Source organism: Delphinus delphis, chromosome 3 (genome assembly GCF_949987515.2).
Source record: "Delphinus delphis chromosome 3, mDelDel1.2, whole genome shotgun sequence".
Lineage (NCBI taxonomy): Eukaryota > Metazoa > Chordata > Mammalia > Artiodactyla > Delphinidae > Delphinus > Delphinus delphis.
The window spans coordinates 134977893-134988414 of NC_082685.1; the positions used below are offsets into that span (position 1 = coordinate 134977893).

Genomic DNA, 10522 nt, shown 5'->3' on the forward strand with positions numbered 1-10522 from the left:
ATATTGTGTTCCTGTACTTAATTCTTTACAGTAACATTGTAGAAGGGTATGACCAACCTATGTCCTCAACACTAGTAACACTGAAGCTATAATTCTAATATTTCCTGGACCCAAATCTTACATGTTTGTCACATCATTGTCTCATTGTGCTGACTACTTCAAACGCTCATTGAGCTTTGAAATGGACACATATTAACCACATTTCCCTTAGTGTCCCTCAGCCTAATGGTAACCAATAAGGAGTGTGGGACACTAGTAGCCATTCGAAAGGAGTGTTCAGAATATCCTCTGGCAAGGTCAACTCACCAATTTCTTCTGGCTGGGATGACTTCAGTCATGCCAATCACATGTGTTCACTTCTCTCCTACCTCAGGAGTACCCTAGTGGTACCTTACTAGGTGCTCATAAACTATTAGTGGGGTGATTATAAATTCTGATTGGCAGTTCACATCTTTGGGTAATGTAAAATTCATTCAGTTTTATCAAAACATATTTCCTTGGTTATGAAAAGTATGAGAACCATTGACTTATAGCTTGCTCTGTCATCTTATGATTTACAGTTTCAGTGGTGATATACCTTCCTTATTTGCATCTCTTTATTATTAGCAGTGCCTCATTCAACACTCTGCTGGTCAGCACTGCTGATGAAGGAGGGGGTGATATGTGCAATTGTATTTAGGCCCACGTTGAACCATAAGGAAAACTGAAGACTTCTGACACTCATCACTGTAACATTAATCACCTAAAGACAGAACCTGTGAAGAAATCCAACCCTATGTTTACCCCTATACAAGTGGTTATAGAAGTCAGAATTTCTTTTCCACTTATTACCAGTTATTTCCCCCTTCCTCATCTTTACAGTTCATACATCCAGCAAATGCCCAATATTCTTCTGGTAGTAGAAAGCCAAGAGCGTTTAGAAAATGTATTTAATCTGTAAACCTAATTTTAGCAATTAAAATTGATCTTTCCATTTTCCACCCTGACCCTCCCCAAAATAAAATCTAAAAATAGGATAACAAGTGAATAGCAAACAGTATCTATAAAATTTGTCAACACAGTATTAAAAATTTAGACATTGTCTCTCTGCTGGCAAACCAAAAAAACAAAAAGGAAAAGCAAAACACAAAACCTGCTAAACTTAGTAAAAGAAAAAAAAATCAACAAAAGTCATCTTTGTTGATAAGTCTGTCTCTCATAAAAGTGTACATTTTATAATACATCTTTTGAGGTCAATCAGAAGGAACTGATTTCACCATGGAAGCTGCTAGTTGGCTTTTTATTGCTTTGCTTATGTTCTTATGCTTTAATTTTCTTTACCAAGTTATCCATAGCCTTAAAACTTAATTTTTCTAAATTCAGTGCTCATTTTTATTGTTACTAATGGCATCTGCTTCAAACTTTAAGAAATTTATCACAATGAATATTAGTTTTTGTTTTTTTCCTACAAAACCACATGGAAGTGGGTTTTTTTTTTTTTTTTTTTTTTGGTATGCGGGCCTGCCTCTCACTGTTGTGGCCTCTCCCGTTGCGGAGCACAGGCTCTGGACACGCAGGCTCAGCGGCCATGGCTCACGGGCCCAGCCGCTCCACGGCATGTAGGATCTTCCCGGACCGGGGCACGAACCCATGTTCCCTGCATCGGCAGGCGGACTCTCAACCACTGCACCACCAGGGAAGCCCAAAAGTGTTTTTTATCTCATTTTCTTTCCTATTCTTTTCTCTTTCTCTAAAATTTCCTTTGCTCCTTTCTCATCTTCCCATCTTCTCCAACTCTTTTCATAAATCTGTGTCAAATAAAAATTTTAAATCCTGAAAATTTTGTCTCCTCACTAGAGTGCCATTTAAGGGTAAACTTTGAAAAAATATTTGCTCTAACGTAACTTAGTAGGTGGGAAGAAAGAACAGTCTTGAAAACATGAAGTTTCTTTCTTATCCAAAGCATGTAACAAACAGTCTATTACAATACTTGTAATTGTTATTGGCTCAATAATAGAAGACCTTCCTTCTGTTTCTATATTACTGACAATTATATTGCACCACCTACCTACTACAACTATACATCTATTCAACTTGAATACATTCCCCCTATTCAAACTCTTTCAGTAACATATGTTTCTCTCCATTTTTCTTAGTCCCTGAACTTCATGAAAAAAAGAAACCGTTGATCACTTATGTAGGGGATTCAGTTGTCTTGATGTGTAAATGTCAAGACTGTTTTCCTTTAAATTGGACCTGGTACCGTAGTAATGGGAGTGTACAGGTAAGATCATATTTCTTTGACTTGAAGAAAACAAAATAAAAACTTTTATTTGATAAATAATAAGATTATAATACACTCACAGTTCTTAGGACTATTTATACTTCTGTTATCTTGTTCCTTAATATGTGTTCATGAAGAAAGAACAGTGATGAATGGAGCTGTCATTTGGTGTTTTTAGCATATTACATTATACATCTGAAGATACTCTTAATGTTTCATTAAGTGGTACTTTGTTTTTTAGATTTAGCCATTTAATAAAATTCTATGAAAGGAAGTTACAGTTCATTTTTAGTTGACAAGTTTAGATATAACCCCAACAAAAAAGATTCTTTTTTTCCTTATCATTTCATGAGAGTAACTAGAAAAAAAGAAAGGGAGTTTTCTTTTCCTGCTTCTGTCTCTGGAAACATTTGTGATAGAATGCAATACACTGGTAGCATCTGAGAAAAGAATGAAAATTTGGTAACTTAAACTCAGGTTTTAGGTTCTTTTAGTGTCACTGACCTCTTTTGGACTTCCAGAGACCTAAGGGAAGCCAAATACTTTAAATTCCTATTAAAGAATTAATGGCTTTTCAAAGAGCTGATATTAAGAAAAACATGAGTACTTAAGAAATCATTTCTGGTTTTCTTCCTCCCAGATAGCCTCTAATAGCAGGGAAATTTAGGACATTGTCCTTTAGGGGACACCCTTTTATTGCCCTGGTGCTAATGAGCATTGAAATTGAAGTCTTGTAAAGGCAATTCTAGAAGGAACGGTATGAGACAGGGTAGATCTTAGTGAAATATTAAATTCCTTCTTAGACAATATTGATGCTATTGTAGACTGTTGATGACAGAGGGTATGACTTAAAAGGGTGAGTTACTGATTCTGTGATTGGTTTGAGTTTTCAAAGAGATAGCTCCAAATCACTTAGGAGTAGATTTAAACTATTAATATTTGTACTTATCTTGTTATTGATGATTAGGAAAGGCAATCATTTTGTGTATGGAAATAGTTTTAAAGAGCATGTAAATTTGTAAAAACAAGTAACAGACATAGTTTCTGAATTACATAGCCTAATTTATTTACGCATATGTGATACTAGACAAAAAAAGCTTGTCTAATTATATTAAACTTTTAGAATGTAGTCTGTACTTCTCTCCATTTGCTATACTAAGTTTCTCTCAATTTGGCCCTAAGCATGGGTTATGTTAGGATATGAGAAAAGTGCAGGGAAGAGGGTGCAAGTCAAAACTTTAGGTCAAGTGTTTTTTCAAAAAGTAGGCGAACCATCATCTTCATCAGGCTTACTTGGGGCACCTATTAAACATGCAGTACTTTATCAGCTCTGAGTTAGAGTACATTTGTAACAAGCATCATAGGCAATGCTGTGCACAGTGAGCCAGGTTGCTATAATTTTTTTGGCAAATAATAAACTCACAGTTCTTCATCAGATAACCTCCAAGAATATTTGTATGCAAATTAGCATTTACTGAGCAGTGCAGTTGAGTGATAGAGCAATGAAGGCATCAAATGGCCTGAGAATAAAATTTAATTTAAAAGGATTAAATAAATTAGCCACCAAATAGCTTAGTATGGATCTTAAAAGGCTGAGGAAAACCCAGTGAATCTCAGAAGCCAACATGTCAGAAAGAGAGAGAAATTCAGCTATGAGAGAAGACAGAAGGTGCGCAGACCACCATGTATACCAGGCTTAGAGGGATTTCTACCATTTCTTCTACATCAGCTTCAAAGGCCTGAAGATTTCGTCTTCAGTTCCAGTTTGAGGAACTCCCAATGCCATGAGCCAGTGAACTTCCTTTACAGGAATGATCAGATATAATAGCTTCATTAATTTAACAGTTGATTTAATGAATGTATGCCTGCAATTGTGAAGGAGGAAGTATTCTGAACTAGTAAGGGATTGTAACATGAAACCCGGATGGCTGGAAAATTTCTGTATTTCTAATTCGCATAGAATATTTACCCACGATGACTTGCACACTGTAGTTTCAAACATTCAGTGCTAAGTAGTTAAAGCAAAGTGTACTTTTCCTTTGTTTGCTACCTTTAAAAGATCAAACTATGGTAAGACTTGAGCTCTGTATGTATAACTTCTCACATACTTTAATGTGCTCCCTTCTTTAATAAATTTATTTATTTTTGGCTGCGTTGGATCTTCGTTGCTGCGCTCGTGGTTTCTCTAGTTGCGGCAAGCGGGGTCTACTCTTCGTTGCGGTGCGCGGGCTTCTCATTGTGGTGGCTTCTGTTGTTGTGGAGCACGGGCTCTAGGTGCGTGGGCTTCAGTAGTCGTGGCTCGCGGGCTCAGCAGGTGTGGCTAGCGGGCTCTAGAGCACAGGCTCAGTAACTGTGGCATACAGGCTTAGTTGCCCTGGCCCAGGCTCGAACCCCTGTCCCCTGCATTGGCAGGCGGATTCTTAACCACCACGCCACCAGGGAAGTCCCTAATATGCCCTTTTTCTGGTAAGCAGTTTTCTTGGTACTATCTTGTAGCTTTCACTCAAAACTAGATCATTCAGGACATGTATCTTTTATGCAATATGATAGGAATGGATTTTAATGTCTCCTTCTATTAGGTTCCTGTTGGTGTTCCAATGAACAATAAGTATATGATCAATGGAAAAAATGCTAATGAAACAAGGCTCAAGATAATGCAACTTTCAGAGGAAGATCAGGGATCTTACTGGTGCCATGCAATATTCCAATTAGGCGAGAGTGAAGAACACGTTGAACTTGTCGTGCTGAGTTATTGGGTGCCTCTCAAAGCATTTCTTGGAATAGCTGTTGAGGTGGTTCTTTTAGTGGCTATTATTCTGCTTTTTGAAATGTACACCCAAAAGAAAAAGAAGCACTCAGGTAGGATTTCTTTTTTTTAGATAATTCTCATGTTATGACTTAATCCATTATGGTGGCTTTAGAAAAAAATCTAACTTTTGTTTTTTGTAGTGGTATTTATGTTAATAACAATGGTGACAGTGAGCTATGAGCTTATATTGATGGTCTTCCTGTATCAACTTCCTAAAAAAATTTAATGTTAAAATATACCTTTTTTCCCTTTTCTTTGGTGTTACTGGGACCAGCACACCAATTAAGTGATATGTGCACTGGTACTGGAATATTAGAAAATTCTGCATTAGCTTAATATAAAAGATCTCAAAGACAAACAATTATTCTTTCATTTAGATAACTCATTTTTAAAAACGTTTTATCAAACATTCTGAAATTCTCATAAAAGACATTGCCTGCCAGCTTTCTGTTTTCATAGCCTGTGCCTGATGGATAACAGACTGAGAAACCAATGGTCCCCTAAGAAAATTTATTTTATATTCTGTATTTTTTCCTGATTTTGTACTAAATTTTTCATAACTTAAATAATTACAAATCAGTCAGTTCTGTTTTTGATGATCCCAGGCACCAGACTATGCTTGATCAAAACTGCAGGCAATTTTGCAAGTCGGGAGAGCAGGGAAGGAGTGGACATGATGGAGGGGCAGCTGTCTGATGGGGCCCACTCTCTCATTCCAGAGCGGGAAAACAGCACAGGCAGTCAGGGGATGTTGAATTCAGGGGAAAGTAGAATTGAGCATATATGCTTTGTAAGAATAATAAACCAATCTTAAGAGTTAAATTCTTCTTTTGTTACACAGATGATGGGAAGGAATTTGAACAAATTGAACAGCTGTAAGTATTATTTTTTATAGGTTAATTTTCACATGCATAAAATACAGATAAATATGAAATTAAATAAAATGTTTGCAGTTAGAGGAAAAAAGTACAAGAGTATATAACGTGTGTGTTATTTTCTGTAGATGTCCATGTTGTGGTGAAGAATGGCATTTGGCATTTACCTGCATGCAACAGAATCCCCCTCCACCACTTACTTTCACCTCTCTGTGCTTCAGTTTTCTCTTCAACAAAATGGGTTTAATGATATTACTTACCACATAAGGTTTCTGGATTAAATGACTTTCTATGTGTAAAAATTCTTAGCATAGGCTTTGATGCACAGGAGGCACTCAAGAACCATGAGGAAGTATTATTTGTGTAAAGCAATGATTCTCAACCCTGGCTATATTTTTGATCACTTAGGATGCTCCTTAAAATTACAGTTACTCAGACCTAACTGGATATCTTAGATCAGAACCTCTGGGATGGGTGCCTGGGCATCTGTATTTCTTTAAAGTGCCTATCACTGATTCTGATTCTCAGAATTCAGTGTTGAAAATCACTGGGCTAGAATTGTGTCATTATTTTTGAAGGAACACAAATTGTGGCATATTTCTGTTACAGTCTCCTTTGTTTAGAGTTGAGCGGAGCATGAGGAGGACTAGGAAGAAAATTACCAGGGATATCATTTGGTTTGGTGAACGTGGGAGTTACTGGGCCCACCAAGCCAGAGAACTGACAGTGGAGCCTAGTGAGAGAGGTGCTTAAAGTCCAAGTAACACTGCCAAGGGCTGGGGACCAAGAAAATGAGACCAGATTAAAGGAGCCGAAAGAAACCTAGGAAATGGGAGGGCTGAGCAACTATTACCAACCCAAAATGACACCTGAAGTTTTATCTTTTTCAGTCAACAGGGGCTCTGAGGTGTGAGTGCTATAGCCACAGTTAAAGAGCAGGAGTGGGGCGGACAGCTGTCATGCAGATATTTGTAGACATTATTGAAATAGTTATTTTTTACTCAGTTCACACATGGCAGGTAACTTAAATCAACAGGATATGAACTTCTAAATTAAGAGCATAAAATAATAATTAAGGGCATAAAATAATTATTTTATGGGTCAGGAGTTCCATAACCCCAGATAGGAAAAAAGTGTTGTCTTAGAATCAGAGACTCTCATGGTTGGAAGGAATTTGAATCTCTTTCCGGAGAACTTGGACATCTTGTTTGTATTGATTTGAACATTTTATCTTTCTGGTTCCCATGTATTGATTACCTTTCTTATACTCAGAGTCATATAAAAAACATGACCGTCATTCAGGTATTTGAAACAACTACTCCCTTGCCTGGATTCTTTTGTTCAGCCTCCCCAGTGTTTCTATCCAGTCCCTTGCAGTCACATTTCTCATCTTTAGGTTATTTCAGTATCTTTAGATTTAAATCAAGTATCAAGGGCACTTGTACTCATTTAGAGCAACTTTCACCAATGCTGTTTTTAGAATTTTTAGTTTAGGAGATAAATTTTTCTTTACAGAGAATATTGTTTATCAATACATTTTATATTTGATGCTTATATATGTGTTTAGATACCAGTGATTCATAGAATTTCTTGGTGAAAATGACTTTTAAAAATAGTACACTACTAAATAAGCATATAACATCAAAACAAGCTAGTCATTTCAAACAGCATTTATCTGATCCACCCAGATATTTAACCCACACAATTTCACACAATATTTAACCTACCTGCCCCATCCCCCAAATTTTTAGACAGCCGATTAGGTTGTTGAATTTATTATCTGGTGGTACTAGTTTAATGAGCTCAAGCCTGCCAATAACATCTAGAAGGGTATTTATTATATACCCTTGTAACCTAGTTTAGTTTTCCTTAAGAATCTGGAGCCCACATTGTGGTCTTACTCTGATGCACTTTGGGTAGATAAAGAACCATGTTTAACCTCTAATTCAATGTAATAAACATGTTGAATTACAGCACCTGTATTGCACATACTGGCTGAGCTCCTGATTGGCTATTATCTTGCATGTGGCAAAGCAACATATAAGTTAGGCTGTATACCCAAGCCTCCACTCATGCTTGGGGAGAAGCAATTCTCCCTCTGCATAAAAGAAACAGGCCTTTGTCACTGTCATCTGTGGCAACAGTTCCTCTCCAAGCAATGGCATACAAATAAAATCAACACTATGAGTAAAACATTTTTAGGAAGAATAAATTCTGTCTGTATTGACCTTTTAAATTTTAACCTGATGGCCATGATATAGGTGGTGTACTGACCTTAGTTTTATGCAATGTAAACATCTAGTAATTTTCTTTCTTGTTTTCTCTACAGGAAATCAGATGATAGCAATGGTATAGAAAATAATGCCCCCAGGCACAGAAAAAATGTAAGTTGCTTCAAAATGGTATTCCAAATAAAATTCAATATGCATAGGCCATTAATCCATCTACATTTTTTAGTTTTAAAAAGACCTAGTCATTCACTATGTGCTTGGATATGCTTTTTTAAACAATATTGTAGGAGAATATATATAGTTACACAAAAATAAGCATCTTTTTTCCACCAGAGAACATGTAACAACCAATCTAAAAGTGAATCTATTACACTGCAGATATATATTGTTTCTTCTGTCACCACAGGCTAGTTTCTTTTACAATTTTTTATGTAGTCTTATTTTTTTTCTCTCTCAGTTTTTCTGGATTCTCCTATATTATTGTCACATATTCCCATATACTTGGTGCTATGAATGAATCAATATTAGCTTATTTTCTTCACTGATTAGAATAAAAATTTTCATAGTTCATAAACATTTTTTTCCTTGAGTATTTAGAATAGGAACTGTTGGTTTTGGCAGTAGTTTGGATCACCTCTTCCAGACATTTTTTGCTTTGCTAAAGTGATAATAAGTTATTATAGAATAACCAGGTTATGCTAATTATGTTTCATTATGCTTTATGTAACTCAGGAATCTGTGGGCCAGTGAATGAGAAACATCATGTCAAGAGTCACAGGAAGATGTCAAAGAGTTTGGATTTCAGCTTTGTTTCTGCTTCCTGTTAAGAACACGTGAATTTTTATTTTTAAAAGGATGAAAAGTTTGTGCAAGATGCTCAGCAGTAGCTTTGTAAATAATATATGCTATTTCGGATCTAAAGATATATTTTCATTCTATTATTATTTTACATTAAAGAAAGGTAAATTGTATTAAGTATGTTCTATGAGCTGTAATCCAGGACAATTAATTTCATTCTAGTCCTCAAGTGACACACAGAACAGACACCAGCAAAACCAAATAGTACACAGAGCGAATGTCACTCAAGACCTGTTTATAACCAAAGAATTCATTAAAGACAAACCCTTTGCCATTTGTCTTAAAAAGCTTTTTTCCCCAATCATGTTTACTAGATGTAGAAGTATTTGTAATAATTTTCATGTAAAGTTCATCCTTCAGTCATATCGAAAAAAAGTGTCCTCAAGGGGAAATCAGCACTTTCTACCTTTGTTAATGACGGTTACTGTACAATGTCCATAAGAAAAACATACTTTTCTTACAAAAATATTGGTTTAAGGCAAGGAAATAAAACCATACACTTGCCCCAAATCTCCATCACCACGAAAGCAGATTTCCTAATCTCATTCCACTCATCGCCACTGTTTTCCCACACCAGGCTAAAGTGATATTTAGTCTTTATGGAGAACGTTTTTTTATTTTTTTTCTTTGTGGTACGTGGGCCTCTCACCGCTGTGGCCTCTCCCGTTGCGGAGCACAGGCTCCGGACGCACAGGCTCAGCGGCCGTGGCTCACGGGCCCAGCCGCTCCGCGGCATGTGGGATCCTCCTGGACCGGGGCACGAACCCGCGTCCCCTGCATCGGCAGGCGGACCCTCAACCACTGCGCCACCAGGGAAGCCCCCTGGAGAACATTTTTTTAAAGCTATGGGTTTTGGATTTCTTAAGTGACAGCTGGTGTTGATGTTGTAGGGTACAGGTTCACACAGACGGGATGTAGCACTGCTGCTGACATGCTTCCGTGCTTCATGATTTCCTGGTATCCATGGCTGGCTAAATATCTAAAAATGAATTATTACTGGTTTATAATACTAATCCTTTGTCTGAAATCAAGAAGTACTAAAGCAGTTCCATGTTGCTGCCAGTAACTTAGACTTTTCTTTAAAATAGAATACTTTGTTTCTATTGCATATATAACTGAACTATTTTATAAAAATCACTATAAGTCCAATGAAATCTGAATAGACATGAAAAGTTGTTAACGGTTTTGAATGTAACATTAACATCATATGGCAGGATACTAGGTTAGGTTGAAGACAGTGATGTGAAACCTGCTGGGGGGCCCTTGGTTCTGATGTCCCCCTGCTCACAGTGCAGCAGGGTTCCGAACAATCACAGGCAAAGAGGGAAGGATTTGGGATGGGGGCAAAGAACCCATGATCTTGGTGACTAGGGGATTAAAGCTTGAAAAAGAGGTGTTCAATTATTTGAAAAAAAATACTTTTTAGACATTTATATGATGTTCTGGCTGAGAAAATTATAATAAAATTCAGGTAGTGAAAAATTAT

The 10522-nt window shown here is 36.8% G+C and overlaps 1 protein-coding gene across 1 annotated transcript in view; it reads left to right on the plus strand.

Moving 5' to 3' along the window:
* EMB (embigin) overlaps nucleotides 1–10522 on the plus strand; it is a 41822-nt gene extending 31300 nt beyond the window's left edge. The window contains exons 5-9 of the mRNA XM_060007053.1: nucleotides 2136–2263; nucleotides 4843–5122; nucleotides 5914–5947; nucleotides 8277–8331; nucleotides 8911–10522. Of these exons, the coding sequence (XP_059863036.1) occupies nucleotides 2136–2263; nucleotides 4843–5122; nucleotides 5914–5947; nucleotides 8277–8331; nucleotides 8911–8928 (515 nt within the window). The 3' untranslated portion in view covers nucleotides 8929–10522. The remainder of the gene's footprint in view (nucleotides 1–2135; nucleotides 2264–4842; nucleotides 5123–5913; nucleotides 5948–8276; nucleotides 8332–8910) is intronic.